The sequence below is a fragment of the Coturnix japonica genome, chromosome 1, assembly GCF_001577835.2.
Source record: "Coturnix japonica isolate 7356 chromosome 1, Coturnix japonica 2.1, whole genome shotgun sequence".
Taxonomy (NCBI): domain Eukaryota; kingdom Metazoa; phylum Chordata; class Aves; order Galliformes; family Phasianidae; genus Coturnix; species Coturnix japonica.
In genome coordinates, this window is record NC_029516.1 from 148,654,415 (window position 1) to 148,674,584 (window position 20,170).

A 20,170-nucleotide genomic window follows, 5' to 3' on the forward strand; every position below is an offset into this window, starting at 1 on the left:
GAATGCCTGTGGCAGACACTGTGGAGATGGTGAGCTGCAATTGTTGCATTTCCTGTTGCTGATCAATGTGGAAGCAGCATGAAGCCAAGAAACATCGCAGAGAAATTTCTGCTTGTTATTTACACTCAAACCATAACAACAAATAAATGTTCTACAAGTTATCAAACTTAATGACATTACAAACAATTCCTAATTCTTATTGTTCCAAAAACAATGAAATCTGAAGCTGCTTCTTAATTTCCTCAGCTTTTAACAACTCTTTTGTACAGACATGTTTGCACAAAACCTAAGGACGGTGCTAACAGACTCCCCAAGTGGAACAAGCACTGCTGGATTATCTAATTTTATGGAAGTGAGATGAATTAATCTTTAACTTCTATAGAACAATTTTGGCTTAACCTAGAATAAGAACACACTGGTGTCACCTACCTACTGGCTTGCAAAAGTTGGTATATAACAGAATCACAGATTGCTTGAAGTTGGAAGGGGCCTCTAGAGGTCATCTAGTCCAACATGTGTGTCTCAAGCAGGGTCACCTAGAGCAGTTTACCAAATACTATGTGCCCACAGCTTTTGAGAATCTCAAAACAGCAATGAATGCAGTGCATTCCTAACTGTACAAAGAAGAACTGACACATAATAATGTCAATGGTGTTGCTCTGAGACAAAGTACTGTGCTGCTTGGGACACAGGCCTTTTTTCACATTTAACTTCTTCAAGGTATTGCACTAAGAGGCTTTTGTGTGTTTGCTAATAGAACAATGAGAAGCACAGCACATGATGTCAGATTAGGTTCCTACTGCCAGTTGCTCTTTTACATAACATAAAACCAATCCAACACCAACAGAGCTGTGATGGCAGCTTTCAGAAGTTGCACATCAGATCTTAGAGTTGACACTACATGATCTACACAGAAGTTCTCCAGTTCTATTTAACTGTCTAAAATGAAATTTCAGGCGCAATAAATGCAGAGAATGAATGATATGCCAATATTATTTTCCCTTTCTAAGATCATATGTTTAAGACTAGGAGATTACTTAATGAATACTAACATCAGATAAAATCATATGACTCCGGAAACTTAATATATTCCAATGTCTCCAGCATGTAAAACTAACACATCATTTATTCTAAAAGAAACAAATACAAAATGTAGGTCACTGATTTTTTTCCCCTTCCTAGGCAGAACCTGAGCTTTCGAAAAACGTGGTGTTTGGGTATTTTTTTGCAGTCCCTTCACAATCCAAAGTCAATCAAACAAAACAATCTGAGCCATAAATCAAGTCTGCGTTGGAAACAAAAGGGCAAATATTGTGGTTATATAATACCAGTTCAGACAGAAATAGGAAATGCAAGAAGAAATCACTGTCACTGTAATTCAAAAAAGCAGCTTGATGGTAAGACTGAATTCCAAACGGACACAGAATGGTTTAAATGGCAGACAAAGGATATAGTAACACCAGCAAAGCCATTCTTTACATGCAAATTAGTTATTATTAGATGGTAGAATCGGTAAAATTAATTTATTTCTTTCTTTATCAAAGGAGCCAACAGTTTTAAGTCTACAATACTTTTTTCTGGGGCTTTAACACAGGAGAGGTGGGAGCTTATATTTTATGTACCACTTTCACCCATGCTAAGAAAGATTTTATAGTCTGAATAGGGCACATATTATTGCCTGAGTCTTTCCTAAGGCTTTACTGGGCTTTTTCTTTCTTTGTCCGGTGGTTTTCTTTTTTCCTCTTGTGGAATCTTTGTGTTTCAAGAAACTTTGTAATTTAAAGGAAGATGTTATCAGTTTGGTTTCACATTTTTCTGAAGAACCACAGGTGATTTCTTTCCACATGACTCACACAACAGACAACACAAGTAGTTAATGGCAAGGTTCATAAAGTTATGAGTTTTGCCAGTGTTCGCACATTTTGGAATAAAGCAAGTGTTCGATTCTCAGTTACATTTACTTGGAGGACATAGAAGTTTGTAATAAGGTCATCCAACATGCATCTAATTCCTAAACAGATGTTGGTTTGGCCTGCAGCTGCCTTAGATTTTCATTTTCCCAGCAGCATCCTGAAGGTGAAAGCATCATTCAAGGTGAAAGCTGTAAGACCTAAAGATTAACATTAGGCAAGATAATGCTGTTATGTGTTTCGTATGTGTAGCCAGAACCATGGACACAGACATCCCTCAGAAATAAAAAAAATTTGAGGGTTTATTTCCCAGAAGTTATTCTTAAAGTAATGGGACTAACTGGGTAATGTGAGTAGATGAAACTTCTGATTCAGCATGGAACAGAAGCAAGAAGCTTTGTAAGTGCAACCCTAGACAGAAGCTATGCAGAGCCTAAACCAAACTGTCAGTTCCAGATGGAGTCCGATAACCCCAGTTGTAGATGATAAAGGAGATCTGCCATTTTGGAGTTATTCCTTTTTGTGTCCTGATCAACTTCTAATATTAGGACGTACGTAAGCAAGGGCAGTCAACTTCCTGAATAATTTATAAGCAAACATTTTTCTTAATTTCTTTCCTGATTAAATTTTAATCACAGCATTATTTCAGTTCAGATATTTAGTTTCATGGTCCCAAAATAATTTATAAAACTTAAGCAAAGTATTTGGGTTTTCAGGTTGCCTTTTTTTTTCCAAAAATTGCTTGGAAACAGAAGTGCTCAGTTACTAACAGGCCAACCTGCTATAAGGGTGGTTCCAAAGAATGATTAGCAGCAGGGTGGTGTACATATATACACATACATATGTGTGACCTAGTATATATGTATATATATATATATATATATATATATATCTTACTCTCTATACATGTATGTGTATACACACACACACACACATATTTATATATGTAAATAATACTCAAGAAAAGAAAATCTCTCAATGAGGTAAGCAAGGCTAGGAGAAATATTTATAACCTCCACAAACAATCTAATTCTTAAGGTCAGGCTGACCCTTACATGTAAATGAGTGGTAGAGCAAGTAAATACAGATGTTAGAAAAGATGTTTAAGGAAAAACACTCTTTTCTGTCTACTATCTCCTCTCAACATCTTCCAGCACAAGACATAAATTTTGAGATTTAAAACGACTCCTTCTATCAGCTCATTGCCTAAAAGGTGCATACTCCTCAACTGAATCTTTTGGAATATATGAAGTGTTAGATCAGAACTCAAATAGAATTTGTTGGGTTGGAAGGGACCTTTAAGACCATCCAGTCGCAATCCCCTGCTGTGGGCAGGGCTGCCACCCACCAGCTCAGGCTGCCCAGAGCCTCATCCAACCTGGCCTTGAATGCCAGGGATGGGGCATCCACAGTTTCTCTGTGCAACCTGTTCCCAAGCCTCCCCAACCTCTAGGTAAAGAATTTATTCCTAACATCTAACCTACATTTCCCTCCTTTTAATTCAAAGCCATTCCCTCTTGTCCCGTCACTGTCTGCCCATGTAGAAATTTGGTCTCCCTCCTGTTCATAAGCTTCCTTTAAGTACTGGAACATCACAATGAGGTCTCCCTGATGCCTTCTCTTCTCCAGGCTGAACAAGCCCAGCTCTCTTCAAAGGAAAGGTGCTACAGGCCTTTAATACTCTTTGTGGCCCTCCTCTGGACTCAGTCCATTATCTCTGCATCCTTTCTGTACTGAGGGCCCCAGGCCTGGATGCAGTACTCCAGATGGGGCCTCACAAGGGCTGAGTAGAGGGGGACAATCCCCTTCCTTTCTCTGCTGGCCACCTCTTTGTTGATGTAGCCCAGGATACAGCTGGACTTCTGGGCTGCAAGGGCACAGTGCTGGCTCATGTCAAGCTTCTTGTCTACCAGGACCCCCAAGGCTTTCTCTGTAGGGCTGCTCTCGAGGAGTTCTTCTCTCAGTCTGTACTCATACCTGGGATTACCCTGATCCAAGTGCAACAGCGTGTACTTGGATGCTACACTATCCTATGTAGAAAGTAAAGAAAGAAACACAAATCAAAATACAAGCAAACTAAAAAAACAACAAAAAACATCTCTTCCCAAAACGATCAAAATCAAAACACATTTGAATAGTATTTCTAGTTATTTTATTTCTATTGGCAAAAGGCACAAGTGATGAGATAGTCTTTCATAAAAGACACCTACAGTAATTATACTGCATCACACCCTGTTTTAAATTACATGACCATATGTTTATCCCTTATTTACATCACAAGCTATTGAATGTAGATATTTCTGGAATGTCTTCATGAGTTTGATACTTAAAACCTAATTAATATTCAGTTTTGACAAATGGCGACAATGTTAACAAATTGCTTAAAATACCAGGAAATTTCATCCAGGCTGACCTTGACTTACTTGTGCCTGTTATTTATTTGCTTCTTTATTTACTATGAAATGATACCTGTTATTAGAGACCTTCACATGTTAATATAAAAGTAGTTACAGTTTTCTTCACTCTAATCATTTCTCCTTCACCTACATCTGTATTAAAGTCATCAACAAGGCTATTTCTTACTTAAGGATTCCTATCTACCTACTCCTGAACATAACAGATAGTATTCAATTGCAAGGCATACTGTTCAGCTGAGACAGCAATTCCATTTTAGAATTATTGTTAAGTACATGTTTTATAGCTAATTATAGAAAGTGACATTTGACTTGGGCATGTTTGAGAACTGGTGATGTCATCAGCCATCTTCCGACAGATTTGATACCTCACTGGAAACTCAGAGCCTCAGGATATGGAGCTGACAGCTGCATGCTCATTTCTAGAAAGACTTGTTACAGCAAACTAAGTCTTCAACCTAAATTCCAAGGACTAATGATGAGCAATGTCAGATACATTTCTGAAAGGGTCAAGAATTCCTACCTTCACCAGACACTGAATTCCCTTCAGTTTTTATTTAATTTATTGCAGTTTTTTCCTTGGGGAAAAAAAGAAATTATATTCTTCCATTCCCTTTGAAAACTGTCAAATAAAATGCATGCTTAGAATATTCAATTGCTCTAGAGTTATAATTCAGGTATTTGAGAAACATATTAAATTTGAGAATAATTTCCTGCTAGCACAGTTAATAGTACTGATGCTAGCTACCTACAAAATGTATAGAAACATCCAAATGTTTTCAAATAAAACACTAATATGCTGTAAGCTATTAACTGTGTTTCCCCTACAAAATGTCTAAAATTGCTATAGTAAAATTTTTTGAGGGTAAACTTTTTCCTATTTTGCTTTGTAATCTGAAACTGTGCACTAACAATATCATAATGCTTCTTTAAAGGCTCTGTAAAGTTTACCAAGGTACGATATAGACTAGGATCCTCACAAGGTATTTCAGAATGCCACGCAGGAAGTAGAAATTCCTGGTTTCTATATACTCTGGAATTGTTAAAGAGACCATGCTGCTAAAGGGCAAAATACCAAAGATGATCATTTTTATTAGCACTATTTAAAGAACAATGATTATAGAAAGAGATGGGCTAATAAAGCTAAGAAGTTCAAGAGAGGAAGCTAAAGAATAGGAATGAAGCAGAAACATGATGCAGTTCAACTGAAAATAATTCGTCTATAGCTATTCAGTCTTTGTTTCCATTTACTGATCCAGGTGCCATAAACAGCAGACAGACAAACTGGTACTAAATCAGTTCACAATCATAATCTGTTGTTTATTTCAGCTTTTGAATTATTTTCAATTGGTTTGTTGTACTGAAAACCTTTTCTTAGCTTTCACATGAAAAAAAATAATAATTTCCTAATCCAAACATGTTTATAGATACGTGTGCTTAGCAGGAGTGACAATGAAAACAACAAATAGCTAAAAGTATTTATCTTATGAATGATTTATTCAAACAAGAGCCTTTGAAATTCTTCCCTCTCACAGTACCTCATCCTTAGGGAAATCTCTCCAGAAATGACAGTGTGGTGGGACTTTCTTGATTTGACATCAGTAGACTCCAAGCTTTACTTCCTGTTATGCTAAGCGATGTGATTCCACTAGATTCCTGAACCTTCTCATCAACATTATTGCTTATGCCTACAAAAGTGATACATTTCTGTGGTCTGTGTGCCACCCAAAATAACAGAGTATTTATTCAAACAATAAGAGCAAATTAAACTTCAGAAATGTGACTTTTAAAACATGTGAAATCAGACTGCAAAGAATAAAAATGTAACACGTTCTTACCTATGCAGCTGTAAATACTCTCTGGGCCTGTTTAAAAGGTGAAGGAATCTGTCAACTATTTTGTTTTTCCCAACACCCTGCAGGAAATAAGTATAACACGAAGACATTATTATAACACGAAGACACAATTAAGAGTGATTTAAGAGTTATTACAATGACACATTTAAAAGCTATAAAAAAGATAACTTCCTAAAACTGTTCAAATACTCTCCAGACTTCTTTATAAGCAAATACAATTTCAATTCACATAAAAGAGCCCTGACTGCAATTTACTTTTATTTTACATATGTATCTGCAAAACCATTATCTGTTCTATTAACAGTAGTCAGAAAAAGGATTGATTCTCTAGAGTTACGTCATTCATGCCTATGAATCGCTTTAATTATCTCTATTTGTTTACAAGCCCCATGTTTCACAAAGGTATTACAAAGCTCTGAATACCACAAAGTTGGCTTGCACTAACGATGAAAAGGTAAATTTTGTTGGCTGTAGGAAACACACACTGCATTTGTCTCACAGACTTAGACACCGCCTTTGTTACTATTTGCTAATCACCCTCCATGGGGCACGAGCAAAAAAGGCCCTGAGAGAATCAGAATTGGGTTGGAAATTAATTGACCTACAATACAGCTATACCGCATTAGCAAGCTGTGCAGAACAGTAACAGTGAGCTTATGGAGTGAATCAGGTGTAGTTAACACTACTTTGTCTTCTGTACAAGTGTTTCAGAAGATGGCACTTCAGCCCAGGCCTGGCTTGTTTGCAAGGAAGGAAATATACTGAAGGTATTAGGTGTGCTGCTGGAACGGTTTAGTCTCATCCTATGGGAATCCAGGTCGTATGTCCCTTGACATGTACCAAACTGCAGCAACGAGCTTCACTTAAAAAATTCTTATTCCTCCTATAAGAAAGAGGAAAGGGAAACCCCTGCGAATGGGAAAAATGGAACTAGACAAATGAGCAGAAAGAAAAGTTCACTTGTAAACCTGCCAAGAACAGTTGAGAAGGTTCCGTCCCTCTACCAAGATTCACACTGACTGTGTGAATGCATCATTAGTCCATACCACTGTAAACTAAAGCAGATAAATATAACCCACACGCAGATTAAAGAGATTAGATTAAACCAACTTGAGACCAGCTAATCTGTTTCACTTGGCACTGAAGCAGAATAGGAGCATTCATAACTGTGAGTTATGACATTTATGACTAAATTCTATCTCAAAGACGGCAACTGCCAGCTGCAGAATTTCAACACTGGAGCTTCTCAAAAAGCGACCACAGTTTCTCATATGGCATTTATGAGAATGGAGAATCACACACATACGTGTAGAAGTTAAAACCACGGAAAGAAAGTTCTAAGCATAAGAGCAGAGGAAAAAAATACAGCAGAACTGACAGAAATAGAACTACCCTACTGTAGACTCAAGTGGAACATAGGAAAGCTAAGTCAAATTAGTGTTCTGCTCACGCCTTCTCATGAATCTTCTTCCATCTGGTCCTTTAGAAGAATAATCTACAGCTTCATGCATAGCTGTAATAAGAAACTACAACACAATACCTATCAATAGATACTGCTGAAAGTTGTCACTTGAGATACAGTTCTCCACTGCTTTGAAAAACGTGAGGATGCTGTGATGTCAGTTCTTCTAGAAACTCAGAGATTTGGAAACACACAACTTTAGGAACTACATCAGAAGCATCAAAAGTAACCAGAAACAGGCTAAGAATCCTCTAGTAGTGCAGTCCTCTGCATTGCTGGCTTTGCATAGTTCTATGCATGCTGTTATCACCAAGGTTATTAACAGGAAAGCAGCTCAGTGTTGAATGGATGCTCAGAAATCACAAGCCTAGTGGGGGACCACCAAGGAGGAAGGCAGAGAGCACTCATAGCCAAGTAGCACAGTGAAGTCAGTGGGAGTTGTGCCTTCACCACACCACACCCTTTCCTTTGTGCTTGGTCCGCTCACCAGATTGTATACACATCTTTTATTTCATCTTAAGGATACCCTGATTCTAGAACATAATACATTTTTAAAAGGTGCATGCAGTATTCAAAAGGCATTCCCACCACATTTTAGCTATTATAAACACATTAACATCGCCCAGTTTCTGGACTGAACTGCTCCAGAGAGTACATGATGTGCCTTCTTAGAGGTTGTGGTGTACCACAGAAAATCCTTGGTTGGCAACAGCAGCTAGAGCAAGGTTCAAGTGAAAGCTCCTTGATTCTGTTCCTCTTACCTCACCATAAGTTCCCACTTCTCTTTGCCTCCTTTACCCCTTGACATGTTAAAGAATAAGGAGGAGACCAAAGATATTTAGAAGGGTCTTTTACACCATTAAGAAACTGCAGGAAAGAAGAGTTCAGGTGAGTTCATTCCTTAAGTACTACCCATTAGCATAAGGCCAAGGAAACCAGGTTTATTTCAAACTCCTTGGAGCCTCACAGGGTAAATACGTCTGGTAGCCTTTCTTCAGGTAAACATGAAGAGTGGAAAATGCCAACTCATTTTAGGAAAAAACTTCTGAAATAAGTTCCTGGCATCCCAGAAGTAAGAAATGATCGTAACGGCAACAAAATTACCCTTCTTTCTTTTCAATCTATATCCAGTGCCAAGAAGCAAGCTGTATCAGCCACCCACACCGTGTGCAGTCAACCATTTAAATAGAAGGAATCAGAACTACACGTGTCACAGGAACACAGTAAAATGCTGTCAAACTTGGGTCAAATTAACAGCGCAATCTCACATAATTTGCAATTACTGCAGCCTAATGTAACACTCCAGAGGACAAACCAGCCTGGTGTTAACACTTTCTGTGTGTTATTTATAGACATAATACTGCAGTTACTTAATGTATCAGAAATACAAAAATGTGCTAATCAGAAGAAAAACAACATCTTTGTTGGTGTTTCAGCTAAACTGAATTAAAATCTTTCAGAAAGCAAGTAATAGGCAATTTTTACTCTGTCAGACATATGGGGCAAGTGAAATAGGAAAATGGTAAGTAAATATCTGCACTAATGAATAACAAGAAGGAGATTGTGCAATTAGAAGGCAAAAGAAACCCCCAGTTAATGCCATCGTAAACACTTGTTGCCAAGGATAAAATGACTTAATCTTCAAGCAGTAACTGTAGTTTCAAATATAAACAAGGTTTTTACAGGACCCAGGAGGTGTTTTGCAATTCAGGATGCAGCAATTACAGTAGTGGGACAAAATTCTCCCCTGCATAGTCCAACTTATGTCAAAAATTAGAGCCCAAAAGAACTGTGCTCACATTTCTTAAATTATCAGTTTGCCTCTTAGGAAAAATAAATCTAAAAATGCTGCCTTGTTTCCCTTTCCTTTTAAATAATTTGCAGGTCATAACCAAAGCAGTTAAAGACCAGTGCTGTCCATCAGTGGAAGCTCTGCAATCACAGCCTTTGCATTTCAGCACGCAGCCATCCTGCACAGCTTAAATCACCTTCAGCAGAACACCTGTCTCCTTACTGAAGGATGAAACCATTTCTTAGAACTGGGAAAAAAAAACAGATTGCTACTTCACCATTTTGGTCTTTAACAAAATTTTGTAATTTTACAGCTGCATTATTAGGGGAAAAAAAAGGACAAAACCTGTTTATTAAACTTTGACACAGAATATAAAGAATCCTCATGTAAAAGTCCTCAGTTTGTTACTACATATACAATAATCATATTGATAGCATCACTGTCACAGAAAATTACGGTTTTTCATTTTCCCAGATGAAGAAAATGAGGACACTTTTGCTAATGAATGGTTTCTAACACTGGGCTTGGCACTGAACCATCTTCCATGTCTGTAACTTTCCTGAATCTGCCAACAAAAACATTTGCAAGAGTGCAAGCATTTTGATTGAGGCTGCTATTTTTACACCAGAGGACGTAAAATCAGATTTTAAGTCAGTTCTGATTTAAAAATAAAGAAAGAGAGAGAGAAAAAGTTCTATCACCAGAGCAACAAGCTGCACCTACACAGCTCTCTCAAATACTCTTGGTGTTACAAGCTTTGCTTGGAATAAATGTGAATAAGCAGTGATTAAGTCTTGCCCCAAGAGTGATCTATATATTGGTCACAGCAAAGCACTGCACGTGAGCATCTTCTGGTTTATCATCATTATTTTATTATGAAGTCAGAAGCTGGGAAAAATAACAACAACAAGAGATTAAAAAATTAAAGTTTCACCATTATCAAAAGCCATGACTTTAATGTTTCGGATACATTCCCAACTACAAATGTAGACAAGCTTGCAGATATCTTACTTTTTTCCCCTGAATTTTAGTACAAAAATCTACCCAGCGCCCTATTAGTGCACTGTTGCACTCCTATTTTCAGTGATGTGAGATAACAGAAGTTCAGCAGAGGGGAAGATGTGAAAAAATCAAAATAAAAAGAACTGTGGGTAGATAAATCCCAAAGAAAATCAATTAGCCGATTATTTTTCTGTTCTGATCCTTCACAGCATAACTTGCAAAGGCAGAAAGTGATAATTTAAGCAGACAGACATTTAAAGAGAATGCATATTCACATATGTGTGTGACTGCAGAAGTAAAAGACAAATATTTTCTGAGCTTTCCACAACTGTCACAAAAAAATTCCTTAGGCAAAAATTACCACAACAGTTTGCCCAATTCAGCTCATTTAAAGCTGATTCTTCATGTTCAAAGGGACAGAAATAATGTTGGTTTAGGATAGTACGTTCTTGCCTTGTAGAGGAAGTTGTCCATCTTTACAAGTCGAAGCAAGTAAGAATTTCTTCTAGAGGACTTAAAATGCTAAGCATTCAGTATTTTAAGTTTTGCTGGTGACTGACAATATTATATGCTCTCACTATCTATTTAATGCAATTTCACAAAGATAAGGAGAATAATATTACCTTTGATGGAACAATCTATTCAAGCACGTTCTTTCAAACATCTTTGAGAAAGACTCAATCGTTTGTCTCACTGAACTCTTCAAGATAATGAGAGTCCATGAGCTCATTTACCTTCAGGTCTGACTCGAAGAAAAATAAGATCTAAGCACATGTTAATTTATTTCCTTGATACAAGAGTATGTGCCAAAAGGCCATTACATTTCTGAGTTCTTTTAACATACTTGTTCTTCTAACCTACTTGCTGATTTCTCCTTAGCTACACATTATCTAATTAGACTTGCAAAGTTTTCTCCTCATACAAGGGAGAATTAGTGGAGAGCCATTCTGAACAAGTACAAAGGCGAAGTCAGAACCCAAGTTTCCACACCATCAATGAAAAAAGCACAAAATGTAAATGCTCTCAGTATTCAACAGTAATTGAAACAGTACCTAGTGGCACTTTGAATTATTCTTATCATCAACTAGTTGGGCTTTTTTATACTGGTAACACAGATATTTCAAGGATAGTCTGGCAAATACCAAATACTTGAAAATGGTAAATGTTGCCAATGAAGAGAACTAGAAGACAAAAGAGCAGCTGGGAGTTCTGGAAAGAAGAATGTAACAAGAAGATGACAAATAGGGTATGGTCCTGATAAACACTAAGGCTGTACCGTTATACACTATTTTCCTCTGTCCACTCTTGAGGAAGACTGACAGAATATTCCTCAGTTTTGGTAATGTCCATACAATAGTGACAGTAACATTTTACTCGGACATTTTTCATTGTTATGATCTATACTCGGTACAAGGATGGTACAAAGCCTACAACAGTTGATCTAAAGGCACAAGGCAAAGCAATGTGCCAAAGCTGGCGGGGTGCAATCAAACAGAAAGGCAGAAGGTGATTCAGATGTACATACAAATATTATCTGCATCTACTGAAATGAATTTTTAAAAGTGTGCATTGTTTAAAAGACACATTATGAAATGGATAAGGGTTAATGAGGCATTAACCTTAGGGATTATGCGTAGTTCTCAAGGCATGGCAGAACTCCAGGGTCTGATACCAGCTGCATCTGTCATGCCACATAGAATTGCAATTAGGTTGTTTTAGGTTAACTCACGGTAGTTCATACTAAAAGTGTACTGAGTAGATATTTATATATATATAATACATACGCATTTATAATATTTACACTATATGTATACAGTTAATAAAATAGAGTAACCATAAGGGCCAAAATGAACACAATTTGTTATGAAATACTCCTAGCATGAAAACTGTGCCCTCAGAGCAGAAATATTCAGGACTCATTGCTATGACAGAACCTCTTCGATTTATGAGATCAGTTATCTGAACAGCTTATACTACAAATTACAGCAAAATACTGAGGTCAAATAAAATACTTCTATTTTGTTTAACATGGGGATAAGCATTTTAGTACTTTAGGGTTATAAAATACTTCAGAAGTGACAAGGCTGTGAGCCTTCACCCCCCAGAAAGTCAGAAACCCTTTAAAATGATGAACATTTTGTTTGGTCTCTTCAAGACAGCTGATGTTTTACTTCACATAGGACCAATGAAGGTAAAACATCCAACGTCTTCTCTTTGCGCAACCTCCAGTTACAAGATTTTCTCTGGCATGTAAAACTTCAAAAATATGTTTCATCACTGTTATTTAACAATTTTTTTTCCACATGAACAATTATGCATGAGTACAGTTTATCTCCTGATTGTTTAAGACAAAAATTCAGGATATCAAGTAGTGACCAATAGACAAATCATACGATGTCCATTAGAAAAATATTCACAACAAAACAGCCTGAATGTTTTACTTGGTAATAAGAATAAATAGTTATTTCCGTCCCACAAAGCACCGGGAATGACTGCAGTGTAACAGCTATATGGTAACAGCCACATAAACAGTCATTGCAAAGAATAAACAGTCTTTACTAAACAGGATTCTTGTGGTTGCCTGCCTGTTGCTCTGAGAGCAATAAATAGCTGCTTATTCTCAGCCAAGGAAGAAGCTGCTTCACAGTTGCTTTGAGAAACTATGGATGGTCTCATTCACACTCAGACTTCAGGCTCTCTAAGGAAGCAATATCAGAAGCTATATTTAAAACACTGGCATTTCCTTTTATCAGAAACTATTCCACAGCTGAAAATTCTTATCTATTCACTGCATTTCCCAAGGACCCACCCAAAGAAACCTGTTTGCTTATACATTAGACTGCACCACGTTCCAGTTAGTATCCAAAATAAATCAACAACCAGTGTAAACATTTAGCAAAACTCCTATTTTGCACAATACATTAAAGCTACAAAACCTTGGGCCATATATGCTTCAAGGACTAGATGTGAATAAAGTAGTTTGCTTGTGAACTCCTAAAAACTTGTTAATGCCCAACCATTGTCTGCAGCCTCTCCTTGGTCTCATTAAAGTGAGGTAGCCCCTAATGCCCATCGAAATCATATAGTTTTATGGAAATTCAAATATTTATCTTCCAAGTTCAAACCCAGGAAAAAAACACCACTAAAAGAACTCTTACAGGTCAGCTCACAAATAAGTAATAATGTACAGAAGATACTTTCAGTTACAGAAAATGGACTTAAACTAACAGAAACTGTGCCTACATGTGTAAGGAAAATCAAAGAGGTAAAAGAGGAAAATGAAATACACCCAGCTAAGAGAAACTGAATCTCTAAAAGATAGATTACATGTTAGTCTTTGCACAATCATTCACAAAATATCTGTACACTTAGCATGAAAACATGTAATATGGTTGCTTCTGAAGTACTTGGAAAAGGATTCAACAAATGCTATAGAAGTTTTCAGTAATACACATAGGGAATTACCCAAGCAATTTCTAAATGGTTAGTGATCATCTCTGTGAAATCAAGGATGGTTGTCATGGAGTGGTGGGACTGAAACAATGGCAGAATGGCAAATAAAATGCTCATTTACACTCAGGCTTTTCTATCAGTTCCTTCCTGAATTAGACTCCAATAATCCTGTACAGAGCCCTGAATCTTAAGTGACTGCAGCCCACACCTGATCACTTGACTTCAGACCTGCCTTGTCACTATGGGCCAGCAAAGTAAAGTAGATCTGTATCTCTTCAAGAAGATGAATATTTTGAAATCAATTTTAATACAACTTATCTGTTCATCTCCTGTCGTCTACTGGAACATCTTAAAGCAGAAGTCTGATGCACAGACCTCAAGGACAGAGAATGCAGTGGATTGAAGATTTTAATGGTACAGATTTTACATGTAACTGCTAAAATTTAGTCTTTCTACTGTAATAACAACATAGAAAAATATCCCCAACATTGAAAGTATTTACTCCATCAATAAGTGCATGTCAGTAGATGAAGAACCAAAAATGGGTAAATTACCTCAGCAATACTGACAGGTGTAATTTCAACAAAGCAAAACAAAGATTTGATTTCATCATTAAATATCCTATCTATTGTAAGAAATGTTTAACTCACCTGATTGCCGACTAAAAGAAGATGTTCTCCCAACAGAAAATCTTTTAGCATATCTTCCATTACCATCATGTGCTAGAGAAAGAAAAACACAATTTTCACTCCTGTTTTTAGAATGTCTAGTTTATGTTTTCACTAATAACAGAAGTACACAGGAAATACCAGCATTTAGGCCACGTTTTGTTGAGCATCATACTTGCAGCTTCTCACTTTATAGCAAGTGTCTCTTGGTCAATAATAGCAGAGGCAACTTAGCTGGTGACTAAAACAATGGAAAAGAATCACTAATTTCACTCATGTATTTTCTTTTCTCCAATTGATTCCGGGTATTTGATTTCCCTAAATATATGTCACTCTCGATATTCATTCCTAATGTATTTCCTTCTTAACCTAGATTAATGTTTGTCAGGCAGTGCATAAGAACTTCACACATAGAACTTTACACACATAGAACAACTTTCCAGCAACTCTACTAGGAGCTAGTAAAATGAATCCTGGTAGAACAGTATAGAAACAAAACACGGGGAGTTCATATGAATACGTTAGTTATGAACATGGCTCAGTTTTGTTTGTTTTTTTACATTACATACACTTTCTTACTCTAATTAAATTTTAGTTTCAAAGAAAATAATAATAGGATCATAGGAAAATACAAGCTCAAGTTTCTATGTTTCTTCTAACTTCTGAAGTAGACTGCCTAGATGAAGTCAAAGTACATGATGTGTATTCTACACACATACCTAGTGTTGCAAAAGGTAACACAAACAATACAAAATTGAACCGCATCACGTTCCTCACAAACAATTTGTTTAAAAGGATCCAAAGGATTTATGGATTATGTGGCAATGCTGACTACTTTACTCTAGCAATAGTCTTGTATATTTCTCCACTGTACCTAGTGAAAATAGGTCATCTGAAAGTAGGTCAGACAAGCTACTTAAAGGAATGAATGCTTGTCTTTAGATATAGAAACATACAATTTTTCACAATATCCTTCTATCTCTAGTACTTAATTTTGAAGAAAAAAAAAACCAGAACAAAACAACACAGTACATCACAGGTCATTTCTGACTACATAGAAATATACCATTTATAACTGCGTGAAGGATGTTTTAAATGTCCAAATCTCTCCAGACAGAGGCTGAGGGAGGGGGGAAGAAACTCATGTAAACAGCTTAATACAACAAAATCCTAACCAGGCATGTCAAAGGACTAATGAATACTCGATGCATAATTCAAGGGAAGTCTTGAAGGCAAATCATTTACTGGAAACATTTTTTTGTTATTATTATTTTACTGCTAAAGCTGAGTACTTCCTTCTGATGTATTTGATTTTTATCCCAAATTGGACAAATACGCACACATTCCAGTTTCCCTGCAGAACTGCAGAGATGCTATTTATGTATTTATTATTTTACCAGGACCAAAATTAATATAGTATTAGAATCCTGCAGACATTTCAGATACAATATTTACATGACAAAGTAGACACAACAGTATTGTATGAACTCAATCCATGCTCCACAGAGCCTGGAAACTCAAATTTATTATTAACATCATGGTGCCACTCATGGACAGAGAACAATGTGCTGTGGAAATGGTGAATTCCACTGGGACACTAGCAAGTATCTAAAAGGCAGGTGGCAAGAGTATTGGGCCAAGCTCTTTTTAATGGTGTTCAAGTCACAGCACGGGGGGCAATGGACATAAACTGGAACCCAGAAATTTCCACCTGAACATAAGAAACATCTTCCTTACTTTGAAAGTGACAGAGCACCTGGAACAGGCTGCCCAGAGTGTTGCAGTGTCTCCTTCTCTGGAGATATTCAAAATCCACCTGGATCCTTTTCTCTGGATCCTGCTGTAGGAAATCTACTTAAGCAGGAGGCTGGTCTCAAGGACTTCCAGATGTTCCCCCAACCCCTACAACTCTTTGATTCTGTGGTAATATCTGCTCACAGATAGTGCACAGTTTTATGCAGTGTGTTCAACTGTAACTATTGAAAATATACAGAAGAGGACGGAAAAAGCAATGCAGGTATGAGTTCTAGAAATGGCAACACAGGACCAGTTCTCACACGTAATGTTAGTGGGGAAGATGAAGATGACTGTGATCTGTCCTCCCTGCATGGTCTGTCATCACCTTCAGTAGGTGACAGTCACATAGTAGAAAGGATAGCCTTTCTGGAAATAAATTTCAACTAGAAAAAGATGAAAAAATAGAACAAGAGAGGAAAGAAAAAGAAATTACAAAAGTAGCAGGCCTGCACCAAGCCCCTGAAAGAAAAGTATTTCACAAGCTCAGTGAAATATTACAGCACTTCACATCAGCTATCAGATTTCCAGCACTCAGAGGGTAATTCTCTGGTTTAAGACACCCTTGTCTGAGAAATTTGAGGTCTTTGTGCTAGATAGCAAAGACAGCTGCAGCACACCTACCTCTGTAAAAGGAAGGTGGGAGGGGGTGGAAAAACAAACAAACAAAAACAAGTCACCAAGCCCTTTCCTGTAATTGTCCACAGGCTTTGCTACCATGAACTAATTAACACCAAGAACACTAACAGCTAACAACTAATTAATAACTCAAGTTCTAGAAAATAAATAATGATTAACTACTGACTGATTAACAATACTAATTACTCTTCATCTTGCTTCTCAAACTTAATAGTGTTAAGACTGTCAACCTGCAAAACCTCCTCATAAAACATTCCCTGTAAAACATTCTCTTGAGATGAATAATCCAGCCACAATTTGAGCGGATTTCTTTAAGAGGAGAAAGTAGACTGGAACAGGTTGCCCAGAGAAGCATCAAGTCACTTCAGATATTTGTTTAGCCTGAAGAAACCATTTCAAAAATAGAACCTTAAAAATTAGTTAATATTTTATTTTGTATTTGAGAATGTGTACATTAAAAAGCATTTCACAAACTTTGTGCTAGAGAAGCCAGAGAATTCTACTTACTTGAGCATTTTCATAAAACAAAACATCAGGCACTTTCATTTTCTCACTTGGGTTATAAAGCGGCATAGTCACAGATCCTATTTTCAGAATCCCATTGTTTATTTCACCTGGATATTTTTCAGGAGACAAAGAAGCACATGCATTACTTAAAGCATCCTCTAAGCAGTCAATTCCCAATGCTTACAAGATGTGCAGATTTTAAAACGCTGTGGGCTGCTGTAAGTGATTTCTAAATCAACAATATGAATACTTAAAAGTGTTTTTTAACATGTGGCTGTATTACACTGAATTTGATTTCTTATAAAAATGGAATTTCAAAAGTGTCTACCACAATAAATGACAAATAAGTGATCTTATGTAAAAATATCATATAGAACATTAGGAGCAGTGATAGTTGCCTTATTTAATGTCATATTCTAGTTTTATTATTGGAATACTATTAAAAGAAAAAGTAGAAAAGTACCAGCACACTAAGAACATCATTACATCCTGACAGAACAAAGCCAAGGGATGTTACTGAAGCAAACTGAGTTTAACTGTGAAGTCATTTAGTTCACCCTTCATTGAAGAAGTAACATACATGAATAAAAAGAGAAAAGAAGACACAAACTTACAAGTGTAATCCTTCTCCTCTAGTTTCTTCATGTTATCAGGATTTGTTTCAATACCAGAATCCTGAAGATTTTTATGTAAAGCCAATCTGGCAAGGTTTGGTAAAAACCTAAATAAAGAAAAAGATAGGCAGGTCATTTCTTCAGGAAGTTTGATTTAAAGTTTTCTGTGTTTGCTGCAACATAAAATCAGTATGAAGCTTTACTTAGATCTCTAAACACTGAACATCTACGGCCTTCATGCTCAATCTTCAGCATTCCACCTTACCCCAAGGAAGGAAGTTGAATTCCTATGTGTAACTAACTACACTAACAGTTGCATACTGAGCTGGAAGTCTATAATCTTTTTCCACTGCTATGAAGAGGTGCAACAGAAACAATGTTTAGTAGGAAGAACTTCTCTAGACTCAGTTCCCTTGGAGTTTTGGTTCTCAAGTGAAACAAAGAGCCCTGTGCATGCTAGTAATAGACCAATAAACTCTTGAACTTCTACCCAGACTAGCACTCCTACCTGGAAAGGCAGGCTTTATTAACAGCATAGTAAAGGCTTTCATCTGGATGTTGTGACAGTCGACGACAAATTCGCAATAGCTGTCGAGTAGATAAAGATGAAGCCAGGGACTGTGCCTGTCAAAAAATACAAGGTAGTTTAATTACTTGATCTCTGAGACTTAAACAGAACAAGTCAGGAAAAAAGTGTAATCCAAAAGCAATTATTTCAACTTTTCTCCTAAATCACGAGTGCTTTCTCCCTTCTGTAATGGCAGGTGCTATTTCTGCAATTTTTTTTCATTCTCTATTTGTTGAAGTACTTCACTGTCATGGAAATCATGCCATCCAAAAGTTTGCTTTCACTTGATAAGCAACAGAAAGAAAAAATACACCAATGATGTAATTTTCTGTGCTATATAAAACCAAATACTAAAAAGTACTAATAACATGGAGGTTAGCCATTGTAAAAGGGTTGATGTTGTAAAATCTAGTCTTCTCACAAACTGAATTATGAGCTCCACATGCACTGCTTTGGCAAAAGGACTGGCAGGATTCACAGACATATTAACAAAACAAACACTGGGCAGAAGTAAGGGGATTGTATCACCTCTGCGCATGCATTTGGGCAGGCTATGACTGGAACACTGTGTCCCCTTCTGTTGTCCACATGTTAAAGTAAATGCTAAAAACCTGACATAATTGAGTAAAGAGTTACAGAAGTGATTCAATGCCTGCAAAGGCTGACCTAGAACAAATACAGCAACACCGAAAAATAAACAAACAAACACAGCCCCCCACATAAGCGGCTGAGATATAAATATCAAGAAAGAAGTCATTCTATAATTACCATCTACCGGATGAAGGTATCTAATACAAACTGGTTCCCTGTTTTATCAGGAAGCACACAACAATGAGTGTGATCTGATAAGTTACATCATACTTTGCCTGGGTTAAATGAAATATTGTAATAAGGTAATTTCAAAACATTTTGGTTTGGACCATATAAATGATTTCTGACTATAATATAATCCTTTAATTGGTAAAAAAAAAAATAAAAATAATAATAATCCTGAAATTTGCCAGCAAGAAAAAAAAATAGAAAAAAAAAAACCAATTATGTTATGAATTGGAGATTTTTTTTTTTTCCTCCCTTAATAATTTTCAAGTGTAAGAAATGTCAAATCATAAACTCTTTCCTCTGGACAACCCATTTTAACAAACAGGCATTAGCTTCTTTGGAAACAGTTCTATGAGATTCTACATACTCCTCTCAGATGCTGAGGAGGCAAAGGGTAGTATTTTTCAGCTTAGCAATGAGCAAGAATGGTTTAGATTTGGCTAAGTGCTAATTTTGCGACACCTGATCCTTCTGTTTTCATTGATGGAAGACTGCAAAGCATGTTCTGAATCATCACAGTATACCACTCAACATACAAAGTTTGTGTCATACATGATGGCTTTTCACGTGTTAACTCGAGATCTACTCAGCAGTGAGAGGAATGAGAGCCATATCTGCTATTTCAGCTCACTACCCACAACTCTCACTGCTTCTGGAGATCATATTCCATCT

General features: G+C 36.8%; 1 protein-coding gene across 1 annotated transcript in view; it reads right to left on the reverse strand.

Annotated features, from left to right (window-relative positions):
• The window catches only part of VWA8 (von Willebrand factor A domain containing 8), a 153,133-nt gene that overhangs the window by 76,806 nt on the left and 56,157 nt on the right, over window positions 1–20,170 (reverse strand). Inside the window, 5 exon segments of the mRNA XM_015851727.2 lie at window positions 6,163–6,239; window positions 14,540–14,611; window positions 17,498–17,604; window positions 18,112–18,218; window positions 18,620–18,735. Coding sequence (XP_015707213.1) covers window positions 6,163–6,239; window positions 14,540–14,611; window positions 17,498–17,604; window positions 18,112–18,218; window positions 18,620–18,735 — 479 coding nt within the window.